The following is a 19,505-nucleotide window of genomic DNA, read 5'->3' on the forward strand; positions in this document are numbered from 1 at the left end:
CCACCATCATCATCACCACCATCACCATCATCACTGCCATCATCACCTCACCATCACCACCATCACCATCACCATCATCACAATTATCACCATCACCATCACCACCATCACCACCATCATGACCTCACCATCACCATCATCACCATCATCATCACCATCATCACCTCACCATCACCATCATCACCATCACCATCATCACCATCATCACCTCACCATCACCATCATCACCATCACCACCATCACCACCATCATCATCACCACCATCACCACCATCATCATCACCACCATCACCATCACCACCATTATCATCATCACTACCATCACCACCATCATCATCACCACCATCACCATCATCACTGCCATCATCACCTCACCATCACCACCATCACCATCACCATCATCACAATTATCACCATCACCATCACCACCATCACCACCATCATGACCTCACCATCACCATCATCACCATCACCATCATCACCATCATCACCTCACCATCACCATCATCACCATCACCATCATCACCATCACCATCATCACTGCCATCATCATCATCACCTCACCATCACCACCATTACCATCATCACTGCCATCACCATCACCATCATCACCATCATCATCATCATCACCATCATCACCATCATCATCATCACCATCATCACCACTATTATCATCAGGAAAGGGGCTCTGGCTCCTAACTCCTCACCCCACACACCTCGTGTCCCTCCCCGAGGTCCACAGCGGAGCAGGCCCGAGTCCTGCGCAGCCTGGTTTGGCAAGGATACGTCACGATGCCTGCCAGCAGCCAGTAGTCATGGCGTCGGTGCCAGATGTCATAGACGTTCCCCGAGGACACGGCAGCCGAGGACACAGCGGCGCGCTCTTCATTCTGCCACAGTGTGTGGAGCTCTAGGAAGCCAGTGAAGGGGGACAGAATGAGGCACCCCCGTCCCTCACAGAGGTGGGCCCAGGAAAGCCTCTCCTCACTGCCTACCATCCTCCCACCCCGAGAGGCTCAGTGTTACTAGGAAATGCACTCTCATCAGCCATTCACACTTTAGTATAAAATACCCATCTGCCCAGACTCCCGGGACCCACGCAGTCAGGAAGGCTGGGACACCGGCCACCCCACCCTAATACCTGTGAAGCCCCCATCTGCAATGTTGAACATGAACTTGAACTTCCCGTTCTTGTCTTCCTTCTTCCCCTCTTCGTCCTCTTCTTTGTCACCATTTTGCTGGGTTTCCATGGGCTCCTTCTCCTCAACTTTGGTGTCATCTATGGGAGGACAGACCACGTTCGTTTATCCCCAAAAGGCACTGCCCAGGGGCTTCTCTGCCGAGTGCTGGGACCCAAAGGCTGGGGGGACCCATCTCCTGTTCTCCAGGGGCTCAGACGGGTTTTAAACACACAAGCACGTGGGGCTGGCTCCCGCCCAGGCGCCCCTTCCCCACCAAGTCAGGGCCACCTGGGAACAGGGTAGGGCACTGCGAGAAGTGCAGCTTAAATGTTCAAGGAAGGCAGCATGGCCTTAGGCGTCGATCAGAGGACACCTGTTCTGGAACATTCCAGCACCCAGAGGTACACAGGCTTCTGGCTGAGCCCCAAATGCTCCAGGCCAAACTCATGGCCAGCTCTCCTTCCTCCTGATGGTGCTGGGGCCACAGGAGGGGTCAGGAGAGAGCGGGGGACCTGTCCCCTGTGGGGCAGGCAGGTCAGTTCCCACCCATCAACCCCCACCAGGGCCTAGAGCCCTTCAAGGGGATGGTGCCCAGGAGGCTGCGAAGTCCCAACAGGGTCCAGACTGCGCCCTCAAGGGACCACGGGACATGGGACAGCACACATGTGCAGGAGCCCGCACCTGGCCTCAAATCACTGCCGTCCCCTCTGCTGTGAATCAGGCTCAGCTCCAGCTTGTCCAGAACTTTCTCTTTCTCAGGAAGCACTTCTGCAAGACAAATGGTGCTCACGGGTGGGGGGCCAGGAGGGGCAGCTCCGTTAGCCTTGTGCAGAGCCCTGTGCCTCCAGGAAAACTCCTCCAGGGGGGTGGGCGGAGCATGGACACCCCCCATCAGCACACCTCTTCCCTCGCACCCCATCCCAGCAGCACCCCCCCCCCAAACGCCTAAAGGCACAGTCTGGAAATCCTCCTACCACAACCGTAACCACAGCCCTCAAAGCTCTGATCAAGCAAACCAACAGTGAGGAAGGATATTAACATGTTGAACAACATGACCAGCCTTATCGAACCCACAGGGGTCCTCAAACTGCGGCCCGCGGGCCACATGCGGCCCGCCGAGGACATGTATCCGGCCCGCCGGGTGCCGCTGCCTGTCCTGCTTAGCAGCCGACGCGTCCCGGGCCTGCAGTGCGCATAGGAATTTGTTCATAGTTTTTTTTTAAACTATAGTCCGGCCCTCCAACGGTCTGAGGGACAGTGACCTGGCCCCCTGTTTAAAAAGTTTGAGGACCCCTGAACTACAGCCTCACACCCCGCAATCACACATCTGTAGAACAGATGTTCCTTTCAAGCACACACGAGCGCTGACCAAATCTGACCACCTTAGGGCAGGAAGCAGGTTTCCACGAGATCACACAGAGCAACGCCCTGCAGACGCAGGTTTTCACACCGCCATGCAAACTGAGTTTGAAATCACGCCCAGGAACCCCAAACTCTGAGAAGTGCAAGCCCGGAGGAGAGACTAAGTCCCGGCTCCCCCTGAGGTCCAGGTGCTGGGACAGAGCGAGCACAGCCCACCTCGTGGGCAGGGGGAGGGGGAGGGAAGCCAGCAGCCGCCCTCTCTCACCCGGGCGGGGGAGGCGGGAGACGGCGCTGGGGGGTACCTGGCTGGGTGGGTGCTGGCTGTGGGGGGGTGTGCCTGGCTGGGGGGGTACCTGGCTGGGTGGGTGCTGGCTGGGGCAGGTGCCTGGCTGGGGGGTGCCTGGCTGGGGGGGGTGTACCTGGCTGGGGGGTGCCTGGCTGGGTGGGTGCTGGCTGGGGCGGGTGCCTGGCTGGAGGGGTGGCTGGCTGGGGGGGTGGCTGGTTGGGGGGGTGGCTGGCTGGGGGGTGCCTGGCTGGGGGGGTGCCTGGCTGGGGGGTGCCTGGCTGGGGGGGTGCTGGCTGGGGGGTGCCTGGCTGGGGGGGTGCCTGGCTGGGGGGTGCCTGGCTGGGGGGGGTGCCTGGCTGGGGGGTGCCTGGCTGGGGGGTACCTGGCTGGGTGGGTGCTGGCTGGGGGGGGGTACCTGGCTCGGGGGGTGCCTGGGGAAGCCCGCACCTCACCTTTTGGCAGCTGCTCCGGGGAGGGCTGGGCCTTCTCCACCTCCTCCGGCCGCTCCTCTCGGGCCCTCTCCTTGCCCTCTGAGCTCTCCTGCCTGTCCTCCCCCTCCGCTCTGTCCAGGGCCGTGGGCAGGGCCTAGGGAGGCAGGTGAGGCCTCAGCAGGAGGGCAAGGCAAGGAACGGGCTCCGGGCTTGGACCCACTCTCCTGGCTCCCAACCTGCTCCTCCAAACCCAGAGGCCCAAACGGGAGCCCCGAGGAGTTCTGGGCCAGGCCTGAGAGGCCCCTGGGCCCCGCCCCGCCCCTGCCTGGGCCCGGACACCCGCGTCGCCCACACCTGGACTTCTGGAGGCTTCTTCGGCTTCTGCACCCCCAGCTCCTTCTCTTCCAGGTAGCCTAGCGGGGCTTCCATTTTGTCTGCAAGATGAAGGGGAAGGAGTGAGACAGGTGGGCTCGGGCGGGGGGCAGGGAGGCCAGATGAGAGGCAGGGCCTGGTCAGGAGGCTCCCCCTGGGCCAGGCGCGTCCAGGAGGACAGGACCCCCGGTGGCCGAGAGCCCAGGCCAGGCCTGCAGCGCAGGGACCCTCAAAGGACCTTGGGCCCTGTGAGGCCAAAGCCCAGCTGAGGCAGCGCTGTAATCCTGGGGGGGGGGGGGGGGGCGGGTGCCCACCTAGAAGCAGGGCAGTGAGTGTGTGGAGGCCAGGACTGGGAGCCAGCGTCCAAGGCGGCCCGACTCGCAGGCTGGCCATTGGCCGTGGGCCTCCTCCACGCCGTCTTCCCAGCACACCGCCGAGGGGCAGGGACGCGTGGGAAGGGGCATGTCCGTCATGTCCGTGCCAGCCCACAGCTCAGGCGAGCGAGCGACTTACCTAAGGGCACCCGAGCCAGGAAGCTCACCCGGGAGTGGCCGCCTCCGGGGCACACGGTGCCCAGAAGCAGGGTGTCCTCCGGGCCCCCACCCTCTCGGGGCCTCGCCCGCCACCCGGGGAGATACCCGAGGGCTGCCCCGGCCGGAGAGTCCAGGTGAGAGAAGGCGTTTTGCCCAAATAAATCCCGGATCCCCAAAAAGGCACTCAGAGAGAAGGACCCTCGGAGACGGGCAAAGGGCCTGCGAGGACCTTTTCCGAAGAGGCCGCACCAAAGCCCCCGCTCCGAAGCCCCCGCACCAAAGCCCCCGCACCGAGACACCGTCTTCCCGGCAAGGCACGGCCACGCCACTTCCCCCCACCAGCCGGCCTTGGCCTTCCGCAAACCGCAGGCAACCAGCGCTGGTGAGACGGAGACGGGAGGGACTGGCCCTCAAACGCTGCTGGCCAGACTGCGGAGTGGCACGTGGCGCAGCCACCGTGAGAAGGGGGGCAGTTCCTCAAAAGTTCCGCCCCAGGCCCCGCGCTCCCAGGCCCAGCTGCACCCGCGAGAAATGAACACTCGCTCCAGAAGTGTTTGGGCCAGAGAAGCAACAGCCCAAACCCGCCGGCAGGCGACGGGAACAGGATTCGGCCATAAGGACTGCCCTGCGGGCGGGGCTCACGGGTGGAGCGTCCATCGAGGAACCAGGAGGTCACGGTTCCGTTCCCGGTCAGGGCACATGCCCAGATATTGGGCTCGATCCCTAGTAGGGGGCGTGCAGGAGGCAGCCGGTCCATGATTCTCTCTCATCATGGACGTTTCTCTCTCTCTCCCCCTCGCCCTTCCTCTCTGACACCCATAAAAATATTTTTTTAAAAAAAAGGAATGAGGTTCAGACACGCCCCCACATGGATGGGCCTTGGATGAGGGCAGCCGGGCTTACAGGCCACAAATGCATGATTCACATAAAGGAACATCCGGATCAGACAAAGCCACCGGCCCAGAAAGCAGATTAGTGGCTGCAGGGGCAGGGACCCCGGGGAGAAATGGGGGTGACTGCTCATGGGTACGTGTGTGTTCTGGGGGTGACAAGACGTTCAGGAATCGGATAGAGGTGATGGCGCGCATCCCTGTGAAGATACTGGTAACTACTGCCTTGCGCGCTTTTAAGGAATGAATGTTGTGACGTGAGTCCCACCTCCACGCTGTCGTTAACAAGAAAACTCCCGGGGGAGCAATTCTTCTGCAGACAGAAGCTTCAGGGGCGGGAGGCGCCCTTTGTGGGTGAGCAGAGGACGCGGGGTCTCCCGGGGCCTTGCCCCTCCCGGGACCCAGGTGCCCTCCCCCACTCGTCCGGGCTCAGACCTGGCAGGCCCAGCGGGGCGGGCAGGAGGTGAGCGGGGCTGGCGGGCACGGGCGTGTTGGGATCCGAGGAGACGGCCTCGCCCAGCTTTTTGCCCTCGGAGCCCTCGGGGACCAGGTCCGGGGTGCTGTACCTCCCGTTGACGAGCTCAAACTCCTGGACCTGGGTCAGGGGGAGGGGGCGGAGGGGGGCAGTGGTCACAGCTCAGACGTAAGGGCCGCAGAGCTGCCAGTGCGACTGGGGGTGCCCCAGGCTAAGGGAAGATGCCACCTCTGCCCAAGGTTGGCCAAGCCCCAGGCCAACCCCAATCTCTCTGGTTCTCTGCCCTTTGACCTGCCATCCTGGCCTCCAGCACCCCCAAACCACCCCCCAGAGAGGCATCTTGGGACTGGCTCAGACCCTGGGCAGGTGTGAGAGCCAGGCACGTGCCCTCTGACCACTGACCGCCCCCCCCCCCCCCCGGAGCATGCCAGGGCCACGGGCAGGCCCCGAAGGGCCCTGAGGCTGACTCACCCACCTTCTTCCTCACCAGCGACATGACGCCGATGCGCGTGAGCACGTGCTGCCTCGAGAGGCCCTCTCGGGGCACGCCGTCCGCGAAGGTCTCGGCGCCATCAGCCCCCGGCTCACACAGGTGCCGCATGAAGAGGGACACATAGGCTCTGGGGTGGGGGGACTGGGGCTCAGGGAGTGGGGGGGCCAGCAAGGACCCTCTGCGAGGGCTGGCAGGACCCCCGGGGAGTCCGCCTGGCCGGAATCATCGTCCCTCCCCCACCTCCCAACCAGGCCCCCGCCCACCCCCCACCCCCCCCCCCCGGCTCAGGGCCAGGGAAGGGCAGGGGCTCCCCCGCAGGGGAACCTCTAGGACAGCCCCCCCCTGGAGGCCAGCCCCCCACAGACCAGAGGGCAGTGAATTCCCCAGCCCCCGAGCCTGGCGGGAGCAGAACCTGCCGGGTGTGCTGGCGCCCGCTGGAGCCTGGGCCCCCTCAGCCCCTTTACCTAAACTCCTTCTCACTCTTTCCCCGCAGGTCCCGCACCAGCCAGTGCGAGTTGAAGGCGTCCTGGGGCGGCATGCCCCAGCGCATGATGGCATTCAGAAAGGCCTTCCGCTGGCGGGCATTGAAGCCCAGCACCTGTGGGCGGGAGCAGAGGACTCGGGATGGGGGCGGGGAGGCAGGCAGGGAAGGGGGACAGGGAGAGAGGCGGGATGCGGAGAGGGGCAGGGGGAGGGGAGGGGCAGGGGGAGGGGAGGGACAGAGGGAGGGGAGGGGGAGGAAACAGAGAAGGCAGGCCTAGACCCAGGGTCCATCCCAGCCCCACCTCCACTTGCTGGGACCCTGCACAGACCCCCAGACCCCCCCACCTCCCGCCTGGACTCCACCCCCTGGGGGGGGGGGCGTGTGGGCAGCAGGGGTGAGCTCTTTGTTCCGAGAGGGGACAAGATAAATGGGGCGGGGGGAGCTGGGCATGGGGGGAGATGGGCATGGGGGGGAGCTGGGTATGGGGGGATCTGGGCATGGGGGGGAGCTGGACATGGGGGGATCTGGGCATGGGGGGGATCTGGGCATGGGGGGAAGCTGGGCATGGGGGGGAGCTGGACATGGGGGGAGCTGGGCATGGGGGGAGCTGGACATGGGGGGAGCTGGGCATGGGGGGGAGCTGGACATGGGGGGATCTGGACATGGGGGGATCTGGGCATGGGGGGGAGCTGGACATGGGGGGATCTGGGCATGGGGGGAGCTGGACATGGGGGGATCTGGACATGGGGGGATCTGGGCATGGGGGGGAGCTGGACATGGGGGGATCTGGGCATGGGGGATCTGGACATGGGGGGATCTGGGCATGGGGGGGAGCTGGACATGGGGGGATCTGGGCATGGGGGGATCTGGGCATGGGGGGAGCTGGGCATGGGGGAGCTGGGCATGGGGGGGAGCTGGACATGGGGGGAGCTGGGCATGGGGGGAGCTGGGCATGGGGGGAGATGGGCATGGGGGGAGCTGGGCATGGGGGGAGCTGGGCCTGGGGGGAGCTGGGCATGGGGGGAGCTGGGCATGGGGGGAGCTGGGTATGGGGGGAGCTGGGCCTGGGGGGAGCTGGGCATGGGGGTGCGCTGGGCCCCACCTCAATGTTGCCTCCCACGCGGGCGAGGAGAGGCGGCAGGGGCTTGTCCCGGTCACTCTTCAGCTGCCTCCGGGACTGTCGCCGGCCACCTGGGGAGCAACCCGCACCCCCACCTGTCAGCGGGCCCAGAGCAATTGGACACCACCCTCTCCACCAACTCACCCAGAACGGGGACCCCTCAGGACGACCCCCAAAGCTGCTCTCGAGCCTGTCCCAACGCCCCAGAGCACCCCAGGCTGGCTGCCAGCTCCCCACTGCAGCCTCGCCCCAGCCCCAGCCCCAGCCCCAGCCCCAGCCCCAGCCCCAGCCCCAGCCCCGAGACTCACTCTGCCCTTCCGGCCTTTCCTCAAAGTCCTCGTCCTCGTCCTCGGAGCCGATGGAGTACTCAGACTGGTTGTCCGAGAGTTCGTCCTGCCACTCTGGGGCCGGCAGGGGGCACAGGGTGAGCGGTGCCAGCAGCCCCCCAGGCCCCCACCCTCTGGGCCACGCCGAGGCCCTAAACCCCAGCCCAGTAAGTGGCCATGAAAACCGCCTTCCTGCGAGCTCGCTTCCTAATAGCAACAGCCAACACTGCTTCCCAAGGGTCAGACCACCCTCCACCCATTTTACAGATGGGGACGCTGAGGCTTGCCCCAGGTCACACCGCTGGCAGAGAAGCCACTGGATCACCACACGTCTTGTTCCCCCAAACACCCAGCCGCCCACACTTGCCCCCAACCCCCCTTTCTCCAGGGAGCCCTCCCCACAGCCTCCCACTCAGGCGGGTCCCACACAGCTCCTGCTCCCCGGCCCCAGGGGCTCCTGCCACGGATCCCTCTCGGACCTGCCGGAGCCCCGCCCACCGCGGCCCTCTGCCCCCGAGGCACGCGCACCCTCCGAGCGGACACGCACCCTGGTCCTCCTGGGACGTGTCGTTGTAGTTGACCTGCTTGCGGATGCGCTTGCCCTTGCCCAGGTTGCGGGCCAGGTCCTCCTGCTGCTGCTCGTAGTGGTGCCGGAGCAGCTTCTCCCAGTAGTCGGGGTCCACGTTCTCCTCCTGCTTGATGATCTCCCGCTCCACCTCCTCCTGAGACACAGGCGGGCGTGAGGCGGGGCCAGCAGACACAGCCGGAGGTGGGGGGGCGGGGCCAGCAGACACAGCCGGAGGTGGGGGGGGGGGACCAGGTCCAGGGAGGGCAGGGTCAGTAGACACAGCCGGAGGTGGGGGGGGGGACAAGGTCCAGGGAGGGCAGGGTCAGCAGACACAGCCGGAGGTGGGGGGGGGGGGACCAGGTCCAGGGAGGGCAGGGTCAGCAGACACAGCCGGAGGTGGGGGGGGGGGACCAGGTCCAGGGAGGGCAGGGTCAGCAGACACAGCCGGAGGTGGGGGGGGGGGACAAGGTCCAGGGAGGGCAGGGCCAGCAGACACAGCCGGAGGTGGGGGGGGGGACCAGGTCCAGGGAGGGCAGGGCCAGCAGACATAGCCGGAGGTGGGGGGGGGGGGACCAGGTCCAGGGAGGGCAGGGTCAGTAGACACAGCCGCGGGAGGAGCGGGGGCGGGGGGCCAGGAAAGGGGCCTCCACTACACCTCTCATTTAGGGCTCAAGAATGAATTGAAAAGCCTGCCTCCTCCAGGAAGCCTTCCCTGATCAGCCCAGCTTCCTTCCTGCCCTGTCAGTCACCACCATCCCTCCGTTCATCCATCCATTCACTCCCCAAGGGTTTCTGGGCCTTGTGCCGAGTGGAATGAGCCCCAGCCTGCCCTCGAGGGGCTCCCAGTCTCTAAGGAGGACAATCAGCACCACAGTCTGGGTGGAGGGTGCTGGGGCCGCGGAGGGGAGACCCAGGAGCTGGCCTTTGGGGATAACAGGGGTTTGCTGGGAGGACAGGTGTGGCCGGCGTGCCCTGGAAGGAGTGGTCCAGGGGGGCCTGATGCTGGCCCTGAGGGGGAGAGGGAGGGGGTGCAGGAGGAGGCGGGGCAGCGGGCAGGGCTGGGGACGGCCTTGGACAACGGACCCCCCCCCCGGGGCCTCGGACCTACCGCGCCGTCCTCCTCGCGCACCACGTACTGCGCCACCTTGAAGGAGCTCAGGTACTCGTTCATGTTCTGCAGCTCCGTGTCGTCCGTGGCGTCCTGGTTGCGGTCCAGCAGCTTGGAGATGGCCGCGTCGTCGTAGTGGATCACACTGCTGTCCTCCACGTCCTTGTTGTCACCTGGGAGGGGCAGGGCGCGGAGTCGGGGGACAGACGGGGTGCCCAGGTCCCGCCGCAGGGCCGAGTCCCGATCATGGCTCTTCCCAGTCCCCGCAGGGGCTGCAGCGGAAAATGGGGACCAGAGAGCGAACCCCCCTGCCACGGCCCCACTGCCCGCCACTAGCAGTCGCGGGCACACGAGGGGGGACAGGGACATGGCAAACGCCACGGGGAAGCCTGGTGCCGGGAAGGCCTTCTGCAGAAGCAGGAGCAGCTGGGGCGGGGTGGGGCGGGGCTGGTGGGCTACCTGGCGGGGTGCTGCCATGCTTCTTCTTGGCGCTGGCGGCCAGGGCGCCCCCCTTGGAGGACTGGACATCAGGGATGGGTGTGACGGGCCTCTGGCCCTGAGACATCATGCCTGTGGGCAGAGGCAGAGGGCTGCAGGCTGGGGACAGTGCCCAGAGACCCCGCCCGGGCCCTCCGCTGGCCAGGAGACGGGGGGAAGGAACAGGGGAGAGAGAGGCAGGGGCTGGCACCCCCCAGGGCCCGACACCCACCCTCCACGTCGTCCTTGAAGAGCTCCTCGGTGCCGAACTTGAGTATGTCGTCCAGCTCCTGCTTGGTCATGGAGCCCGACTTGGAGCCCAGGCCGGGCCGCACCACCAGGTGGGTGAGCATCATCTTGCGCTTGGCCACCTGCGTGATGCGCTCCTCCACCGAGGCCCGCGTCACGAAGCGGTAGATCATCACCTTCTTGTTCTGCCCGATGCGGTGGGCGCGGCTGAAGGCCTGGGGGTGACCTGCAGCTCAGTGCCCGGGGCTCCACCGAGGGCTGGGGCTCCACGAGGGCTGGGCCTCCACCGAGGGCTGGGCCTCCACCGAGGGCTGGGCACCACGCGGGGCGGGGGCATGCAGGGGTGCACCCTGCACGGGGCGGGCCGTGGGGCTTTGCGTGGAGACGTGCATGGGCCAGGGTCACTGTGCACACTCCCTACGTCTAGCCCAGCCGTGGGCAAACTACGGCCCGCGGGCCGGATCCGGCTGTTCTATCCGGTTCTCTTGCTCTCCCCTCCGCTCCTTTACTTTGAATTTATATTAGTTCACACAAACACTCCATCCATGCTTTTGTTCCGGCCCTCCGGTCCAGTTTAAGAACCCATTGTGGCCCTCGAGTCAAAAAGTTTGCCCACCCCTGGTAGCCTCACATGGTCCTGGGGCCTGTGCAGGTGAACTGGCGTGCGTGTGGGTGTGCAGGGGTGTGCGTGAGGGGCAGCGTGGCCGCTGTGCTGGATGCAAAGAAGCCACAAGGGGCTGATGGGGCTCAGGGGAGGTGGGGGCTCCGCCTCCCCGGGAGGGAGCCAGTGGGGACTGCTGGAGACGCACGGCCACCCCGTGAGGGCAGCGAGGCCGGAAGCTGCCCGGCGCCATCTGAGCCGAGGCTCTGTGCACCCGCCCGGCACCAGGTGACCCAGCGTAATTGCCTCTTCCTGGGCGACTGCGTAGGTGCACACGCCTGTGCGTGAGACACGAGCCTGTGAGTGTGCCCCTAGAGCCGTGGTCGGCAAACTGCGGCTCGCGAGCCACAGGCGGCTCTTTGGCCCCTTGAGTGTGGCTCTTCCACAAAATACCACGGCCTGGGCGAGTCTATTTTGAAGAAGTGGCATTAGAAGAAGTTTATGTTTAAAAAATTTGGCTCTCCAAAGAAATTTCAATCGTGTACTGTTGATATTTGGCTCTGCTGACTAATGAGTTTGCCGACCACTGAGCATAGTATCCAGTGTGTGTGCGTGTGCGTGTGCGTGCGTGTGCGTGTGTGTGCGTGTGTGTGTGTGCGTGTGCGTGCGCGTGCATGTGCGCGTGTGTGTGTGTGTGACTGCCCCACATGGAGTGGCCAGGGCTCCTACCTCCCAACCCCCCCATTCTTTCTCACCTGCTTCACTTGCCCCCTCTCCATCTCTGTCCCCCGAGCCTCCAGCAGGCCTTCCCGCCCCCCACCCCCCGCCGTGCTCCTGTCCCTCCCAAACTGGCCCCTTTGGGCCTCAGGACTGACTGCCCCTCCTGCCTCCTCTGTGGCCTTGGTCCTGGGTGAGACAGACTGCTGTGCGTCCTTGGACATGCCCCTGCCCTCTCTGGGCCTGTTTCTTCCTCTGCTCAGTGAGGAGCTGGGGGTGGGCAGAGCCTCCACGCCCCTCCGCAGGCCCCTCTTGGGGCTGAGATTCCCAGGGCCCGCCCGGGAGGAAGGGAGGGAGGGCCTGAGACACTGAGGGGGGAGGAAGGCCCACAAAACTAGGTGGTTCGGCGTCAGGGCCACACACCTGGATGTCATTGTGCGGATTCCAGTCCGAGTCGTAGATGATGACCGTGTCCGCTGTGGCCAGGTTGATGCCCAGGCCGCCCGCCCGGGTGGAGAGGAGAAAGCAGAACTGCTGGGCCCCCGGGGCTGAGGAGAGGTGGATGTGGGCAGGTGAGTGCGGGTGGGGACAGGGTGGGGACAGCAGCCCACCTGAGCCACCTGAGCGGAGCCCTGACCGACAGGAGGAGCCAGAATGAGGGGGAGTCGGCTTTCCTGCCCAGATGAGCCAAGACCAAGTGGCAGGCAGCCAGCAAGTGCAGGCAGCGCCCCGGGCGAGCCCTGGAGAGCTTGGCACCTGGGCCTCAGGGCTCCCCAGTCCATGATGCTGTGAGGGCCCCAGAGCCACTCAGGGTCCCGGCCCCAGAGCCTGGGCTGCCCACAGCAATCCGGACAGGCTGCCTCACCACCCACCACCACAGGGGCCAGGGCCACGTCTAGATGTTCTGTGTCCGCCCCCGTCTGACATGAGGGGGCACAGGTGCGGCTGCTTGGGGCGTTCAGGCAGCGGGGCCCAGCCCCGTTCGGAGCGTGGATGCCGGCAAACAGCCACGGGCCCAGGAAACGGGGCCCACGGCTTCCTGCCGCAAACCCGCCACTGGACGGCCCGGCTCAGCTGGCACTTCCCGCGCCACGGCCCCTTCACGCCGAGCGCGCTCTAGCCTCCCGCCCTCACCTCTCCTCCCCGGGCCGGGGGCAGGGCAGACGGTGTGGGCGCGTGGCCGGCCCCGCCCTCGGTCCCCTGCACGGCTGGTCGCTGATGGGCGGCCTGGTGCGATGTCAGAGCCCACAGGGCAGCCAGCCCCCGGCACCAGCTCCCCTTCGTGACAAAGGTGCTACTTCCACCCCCCCCCCCGCCTTCCTCCTTGTCTGCTTCTCAGTGCTGAACAGGGGTTCCCCACCGGGTACCCCCACACCTGGCAGGCCCCCAGGAGGGCCCATGGGATGAACTCCTGGTAGCATAAAACTAAGGGGCGGCTGTGAGGATGCTGGTTAAGGAATGGTCTGCTTTCCGGGTCCCCACCAAGAACCCCGGGGAGGTGGGGTACGGTACCGTTGAATCTGTCGATCGCCTCTTGCCGGAGGCCCCCGGTGATGCCGCCGTCAATGCGCTCGTACTTGTAGCCCTCGTACTCCAGGAAGTCCTCCAGGAGGTCCAGCATCTTGGTCATCTGCGGGGACAGGTTTGGGGCAAACCTCTGTCTCTGATTTCCACAGGGACCCTGATTGTCTGAGGACAGGGACCCCCCCCCCCCCCAATGCCTAGCACAGAGCCGGAGGTATGACAGGTGCCACGGAGGGACGAAGGAGCCCTGAGTGCAGAGACGCACCAGCCCGAGGCTCGGCAGCCCTGCCTCCCGCCCGCAGGGCCTCCACAGGTGTAACTTCAGGATGGAGCTGGGGGAGGGCCTGCAGCACCACTGCCTGGGGCTCCTCCCGAGCCCCCCACCCCCAGGGCCCCTGTTCCTGAGAAGCCAGGCTGCAGGGATGGGGGGTGGGGCTATGGCACCAGCCTGGACAGGAAGGCCGGCCCGCCAGGAGGGGCAGGCGGTCTTGACCTCCAGTGTGCCCCATGCGTTGAACTTGGCCCCAGCCGGCTCTCCCCAGCTCCCCGTGGCATGCAGGGCACAGAGGAGCCACCCAGCACGCAGCCCCACGGGAGCAGCAGCGCCCCTGACCCTGACGGGCTGCCAGCAGGCCGTGCCCTGGGGCGGGACGGGTGGGGGGGGAGCCAGGCAGACACCTGGGCGCTCACCTGGGAGAAGATGAGCACTCGGTGCCCTTCGTCCCGCAGCTTCCGGAGCATCTTCTGCAGCAGCATGAGCTTCCCCGAAGACTTGACCAGGGAGCTGCCGTCATAGGAGCCGTTGGGCAAGACGGGGGCCTCCTGCGGACACAGCGGAAGGTGGGCACGGGGCGCCCCCTCCTCTCTGGCTCTGCACCAAAGGGCCCGGCAACGGGCTGAGTGCCGAGCCCAAGCCCGGGTCAGGCGGGGCTCAGCGGGAGCGGATGCACCTGGGTCACAGGTGCCTGGCCCCGCGGCCCAGGCAGGGCTCACACCTGCCGCCCGCCCCCCGTCTCCCTGTTGTTGACACTCGTCCAGGACCAGGACCAGCAGAGGCCGGCCTGGGCTCCGGGTCACTGTAGGGCGGGTCCCAGCAAGGCCAGCCCTGAGCCCCAGCGGGCAGAGTGTCAGTCAGAGGCCGCCGCCATGACCGAGTGGTGAGAGCAGCCGGGGGCCCCCACGGCACACCTGCCCCCTAACTCTGTGCTGGCCCTGCCCAGGGGCGGGCGAAGCGGGGAGGGTTTAAAGGAGAACCAGAATGGCGGCGGCGGCAGCTACTGTTTCTGAGAACGGACGTGCCAGGCTCTCCATGAGGGCACTTGATGGGCACCGTCTCGTCTGGTGCTCACCTTCCAGGCAGATGCTATTACCCCATTTACTAGAGGAAACACTGGCTCCTAGAGGACCAGTCACCTGCTGAGACCACAGGGCCGGAGCCAGGGTCCAGCGTCTCCCGCAGGGCTGCACATCAGAGTCAGCGGGGGCCCCTCCCCGGCCTTCCCGACTCCCTTGGTGATGGAGTGCAGCCAGGTCAGCCCTCGGAACCATGGCCCGGGGAACCTTGGGGGAACCCAATGCTCCCCATGACTGTATGGGTCACAGGAGGGGCTAAGGCAGCCGTGGGCAAACTACGGCCCGCGGGCCGGATCCGGCCCGTTCGGCTGTTCTATCCGGCCCGCGGAGCCGAAAGAGCGGAGGGTTCTCTTGCTCTCCCCTCCGCTCCTTTACTTTGAATTTATATTAGTTCACACAAACACTCCATCCATGCTTTTGTTCCGGCCCTCCGGTCCAGTTTAAGGACCCATTGTGGCCCTCGAGTCAAAAAGTTTGCCCACCCCTGGGCTAAGGGAAGGAGAGGGCCTTGCCCAAGCAGTAGACGGAGGCAGGTTTTCAGAAACTTCAGGCACAATGAGGACCCGCATCACCTCCAGGTCCTCAAGGTCAAGAAGCACCACGGCAGCCAAGGGCTCCTCCCACCAGCCCCGGGCACCTACCACGGCAGCCACGGGCACCTCCCACCAGCCCCGGGCACCTACCACGGCAGCCACGGGCACCTCCCACCAGCCCCGGGCACCTACCACGGCAGCCACGGGCACCTCCCACCGGCCCCGGGCACCTACCACAGCAGCCACGGGCACCTACCACGGCAGCCACGGGAACCTACCACGGCAGCCACGGGGCTCCTCCCACCAGCCACGGGCACCTACCACGGCAGCCACGGGCACCTACCACGGCAGCCACGGGGAAGAGGTAGGGATGGTTGCAACACTTCTTCAGGTCCATCATGATGTTGAGCAGCGACACCTGGTTCCCGCCCCCCTTGGAGTTCAGCGCCTCAAAGTTCCGCGTGAGGATGAACTTGTAGTACTTCCTGCAGCAGAGCAGGGGCACGGAGGAGAGGCGGGCTGACACCGGCCACACAGCCTCCCAGGGAGCTCTCTGCACGGGGCCGGGGGCCGGGGGCCAAGCACCCACTTACAGAGGCAGGGGGAGCCTGAGGGGTGAAGGCACAGGCCTAGAGTCACCCAGCAAGCTGCTGGGGGATACTGGGAACTCAGACAGCCCCAGACCCCGGTCGCTGAAATCGGAGAAGCAGCCTCAGGACGGGAGCGTGCGGGAGGAGTGTCCAGGCCTCGGCGCAGCTGAAGAACCCTCCCAGCCACCCGGGAAGCGGCCCAGGAAGGCCAGTGGGGCCCAGGAAGCGGGGCGGGGGCTCCAGAGCAGGCCCCCCGCAGGCCGGGCCCCACTCACTTCTGCATCTGACTCAGCTCCACGCGGACGATCAGCTCGGTCTTGGCCGGCATGTTCTTGAACACGTCAGCCTTGAGCCGCCTCAGCATGTGCGGCCCCAGCAGGTCGTGCAACTTCTTGATCTGGTCTTCTTTGGAGATGTCCGCAAACTCCTCCAGGAAGCCCTCCAGGTTGCTGCAAGAAAGAGCTGGGATGAGAGCCAGAAGCAGGGACCAGAGCAGGCCAAAGCCCCTCTGCAGAGGGGGTCAGGATGGGGGGAGGGAGTGGGCCAGCCAGGCCCTGCCACCTGCCAGAGGGTCACAGGGTGGCCGGCTGGCTGGTGGGCCAGGTGAGCCAGGGAGCCCTGGCCCTGCCCAAAGGGTCCTTTCAGTGTCCGCCTATACCTGTGTCACCCACACATCACAGCTCTCACCACACAGGATATCTTCCTCCACCCTGAACCCCCAGTCTGAGCAAGAAAATGGGGGCCAGGTGAAGACAAGAAGGCAGGGAAGGAGGTTCCACTGACGGGCACTCAGCCTTCATCCTCCTCTCCATCACCACCCTGGCCTCCTCCCTCCCATCCCTGTCACCTGTGTGGTCACTTCTGGTCTTTGTGGAGGGAAAGCAATGAGCCTGGGGTGTGGGGGCAGGGACAGGACCCCTAGAGGACTCGGGGGCCATCTGGGGAAGATTCGAGGAAAAACAGGATTTTTCCCAAGTGCTCGGCCGGTGGCCCCTCCATGCAGGTCATTTGAGGTGGGCACCGCTAACGCTCCCATTTTACTGATAAGAGACCCTAGCCCAGTGAGTGGCCCGGAGCAGGACACGGATACTTCTTCCCACTGCCCCGCCCACCCCACCCCCCTCACTGCTCCGCCCACCCCGCCTGCTGCCCCGCCCACCCCACCCCTCCTCACTGCCCCGCCCACCCCCCTCACTGCCCCGCCCACCCCGCCCCGCTCACTTGAACCGCTCTGGAGTCAGGAAGTTGAGCAGGTGGAACAGCTCCTCCAGGTTGTTCTGAAGGGGGGTCCCCGTCAGCAGCAGCTTGTAATCAATCTTGTAGCTGTTCAGGACCCTGAAGAACTGAGAGGAGAGGGGGGTCAGGGCATGGCGGCCGCCTGGCCAGCGTGGCTGGGGTGAGAGGGGGGCGGTTCGGCGCCGCTACCTTAGACTGGTTGTTCTTGAGCCGGTGGGCCTCGTCCACCACGAGGCAGGCCCACTCGATGGAGCCCAGGATGGCCTGGTCGATGGTGATGAGCTCGTAGGAGGTGAGCAGGACGTGGAATTTGATCTGCACTTCTTTCTGGAGGGAAGAGCAGCATTTGGGTGCAAACGAGACAAGGTCTCCAGAGACAGAGGTGAGAGACCTGGTGACCCGTCTGCGCAGCGCTTGCTCCCCCGGCCGGCCCTCCCCGGCTCTCTGCCTGTCACCTCCAGTTCACTGAGACGACGCCCAGGCACGGGCGACTTGCCAGAGGTCACACAGGGGTGAGTCGTGTCACCCCAAAATTCATCCAGAACCTCAGAAGGGGGCCTTTTGGGGGAGCTAGGGCCTTTGCAGGTGTAATGAGTGAAGATGAGGTCAAGCCCACAACCCGGCCAGGGTTGGTCAGTGACTGAGCATCGACCTATGAACCAGGAGGTCACAGTTCAATTCCCACTCAAGGTACGTGCCCGGGTTGTGGGCTCGATCCCCAGTAGGGGGTGTGCAGGAGGCAGCCAATCGACAATGTTTCTCATCAGTTTTTCTACCTCTCTATTCCTCTCCCTTCCCCGCTTTAAAAAGCAATAAAAACATTTTTTTAAAGAAGACTTGGTCACCGCCTTAAAAAAATTAAAGGATGAGTAGGGTGGGCCCTAAATCCCATGAATGGTGCCTTTATGAGACATAGACCCTAAGGGGACGGCACGTGACAGTCAGGGCAGGGACTGCAGTGAGGCGTCGGCCAGCCAGAGACCGCCTGCAGCCTAAGCTGGAAGAGGCAGGGCGGGTCCGCCCCTACAGGGTCTCCCCGCAGGGAGGGCGTGTCCAGCCGACACACTGACCTCAGACCCTGGCCTCGGGAACTGGGGAGGCCAAGTTCCTGCTCTGTTACCTGCCTCAGGACACGGTACAGCAGTGACTCTGCCTCGAGAGAAGCCTCCACGTGCGGAGACCCCGAGTGGGGGGACCCCGACGGACGGCAGATCCCTCGTGGCCTCAAGGCAGACAGTGGCCTCCCAGGGACGAGGGACGCTCACCTTCATGCGGAACACCTTCTTCCCACTCCGAATAGCGTTGTCCTCAAAGGAGAACTCGTTCTCCCGGATCACGGAGCGGCTCTCCTTGTCCCCCGTGTAGGTGACCACATAGAAGTCGGGGGCCCACATCTCGAATTCGCGTTCCCAGTTGATGATGGTGGACAGGGGCGCACTGACCAGGTACGGCCCCTTGGAGTGCCCCTGGAGAGAGACAAGCGCGGTGAGGCTGCCTGCCCACAGCGGGCGCTGCCTCCGCCCCCCCCCCCCGCCCGCCGCCCACGGCCTCTGGCCTCCCCCCCTCCCCGCCGCCCACGGCCCCCCGCACTCCACCTCCTTGTACAGGGAGTAGAGGAAGACGATGGTCTGCACCGTCTTGCCCAGACCCATCTCATCGGCCAGGATGGTGTCCGTGCCCTGGGCCCAGGAGAAGCGCAGCCAGTTGAGGCCCTCCAGCTGGTATGGGTGCAGCGTGCCCCCCGTGGAATCGATGTACCACGGCTGCTTGTCGAACTTGACCGTGGGCTGCGGGGGAGTTCAGACGTCCTGAATCCTGGGCCCCCAGAGCCCACCCTCCCACTGGCACAGTTCCCACCCCTCTCGCTGCTGCCACCTTCGTCATCCCTCAGGTCTCGCAGAAACACCTCCTCCTCCTGCAGAACCCTCTCCCCCAGCTGTGTCCCACCGTGGCAGCCCCGCACCTCTCCCGTGGGACAGTCCCCAGTGCTAGATTATCTGACACTGAGCACCGGTTGTGGCCACCACATTGGCCCTGCTCAGTACTGCTTCCCCCCAGCCCCGCACGGAGCCTGGGACACAGTGGGTGTTCAGTCAGCATCCGCTTGGTGCCCGCCTAGACTCTTCATGACCCAGACGCCACCCTCCTGCTTCCTTTACCCTGCAGTTCAAGGCCTCCCCGCCATGGGGCCCTCCCGATGTGCCAGGCCCAATCACCTTCCCTGGCACCCCACAGTCCCAGGTGTACACGCCAGTGGCCCCTGGGGGGTGGGCAGTTCTTGAAACAGGCCAGGGCCCTGTCCCCCCAGGGCTAGGTGCCGGCAGACACCCCAGAGAGGTTTGCCAAACCAACACAAGACAGCCATCCACTTCCTGGTGAGGGCAATCCCCCTGGGGGAAAGGGGGAAGGGGAGGTTCCCCCCCCCCCCCCCGTGAACAGGTGAGGCTGGTGTGCAATTGGCTGTGATGCCCCAGAAGTGGACACGCTTTCTTATTTAAACACGTGGAATTAGCTCATCTAAAGGAATGAACGTCCATGAGCTAAGTGGAGCCATTTGCCCCCCAGTTTGTGCACAGGGAACCCACATTTCCACGTGT

General features: G+C 65.1%; 1 protein-coding gene across 3 annotated transcripts in view; it reads right to left on the reverse strand.

Moving 5' to 3' along the window:
- CHD5 (chromodomain helicase DNA binding protein 5) overlaps positions 1–19,505 on the reverse strand; it is a 59,247-nt gene that overhangs the window by 7,383 nt on the left and 32,359 nt on the right. For all 3 annotated transcript variants that reach the window (XM_080656709.1, XM_080656708.1, XM_080656707.1), the window contains 23 exons: positions 18,504–18,695; positions 18,174–18,374; positions 17,098–17,235; positions 16,894–17,015; positions 15,948–16,121; positions 15,426–15,567; positions 13,887–14,018; positions 13,185–13,302; positions 12,096–12,220; positions 10,338–10,569; positions 10,088–10,198; positions 9,629–9,801; positions 8,500–8,674; positions 7,935–8,027; positions 7,609–7,697; positions 6,487–6,620; positions 6,005–6,149; positions 5,490–5,649; positions 3,614–3,693; positions 3,281–3,413; positions 1,862–1,948; positions 1,141–1,278; positions 786–909 (listed from right to left, as the gene is read on the reverse strand). In XM_080656709.1, coding sequence (XP_080512835.1) covers positions 786–909; positions 1,141–1,278; positions 1,862–1,948; positions 3,281–3,413; positions 3,614–3,693; positions 5,490–5,649; positions 6,005–6,149; positions 6,487–6,620; positions 7,609–7,697; positions 7,935–8,027; positions 8,500–8,674; positions 9,629–9,801; positions 10,088–10,198; positions 10,338–10,569; positions 12,096–12,220; positions 13,185–13,302; positions 13,887–14,018; positions 15,426–15,567; positions 15,948–16,121; positions 16,894–17,015; positions 17,098–17,235; positions 18,174–18,374; positions 18,504–18,695 — 3,218 coding nt within the window. The remainder of the gene's footprint in view (positions 1–785; positions 910–1,140; positions 1,279–1,861; positions 1,949–3,280; positions 3,414–3,613; positions 3,694–5,489; positions 5,650–6,004; positions 6,150–6,486; positions 6,621–7,608; positions 7,698–7,934; positions 8,028–8,499; positions 8,675–9,628; positions 9,802–10,087; positions 10,199–10,337; positions 10,570–12,095; positions 12,221–13,184; positions 13,303–13,886; positions 14,019–15,425; positions 15,568–15,947; positions 16,122–16,893; positions 17,016–17,097; positions 17,236–18,173; positions 18,375–18,503; positions 18,696–19,505) is intronic.

This window comes from Plecotus auritus (assembly GCF_963455305.1).
Source record: "Plecotus auritus genome assembly, chromosome: 2".
In the NCBI taxonomy this organism is placed as follows: domain Eukaryota; kingdom Metazoa; phylum Chordata; class Mammalia; order Chiroptera; family Vespertilionidae; genus Plecotus; species Plecotus auritus.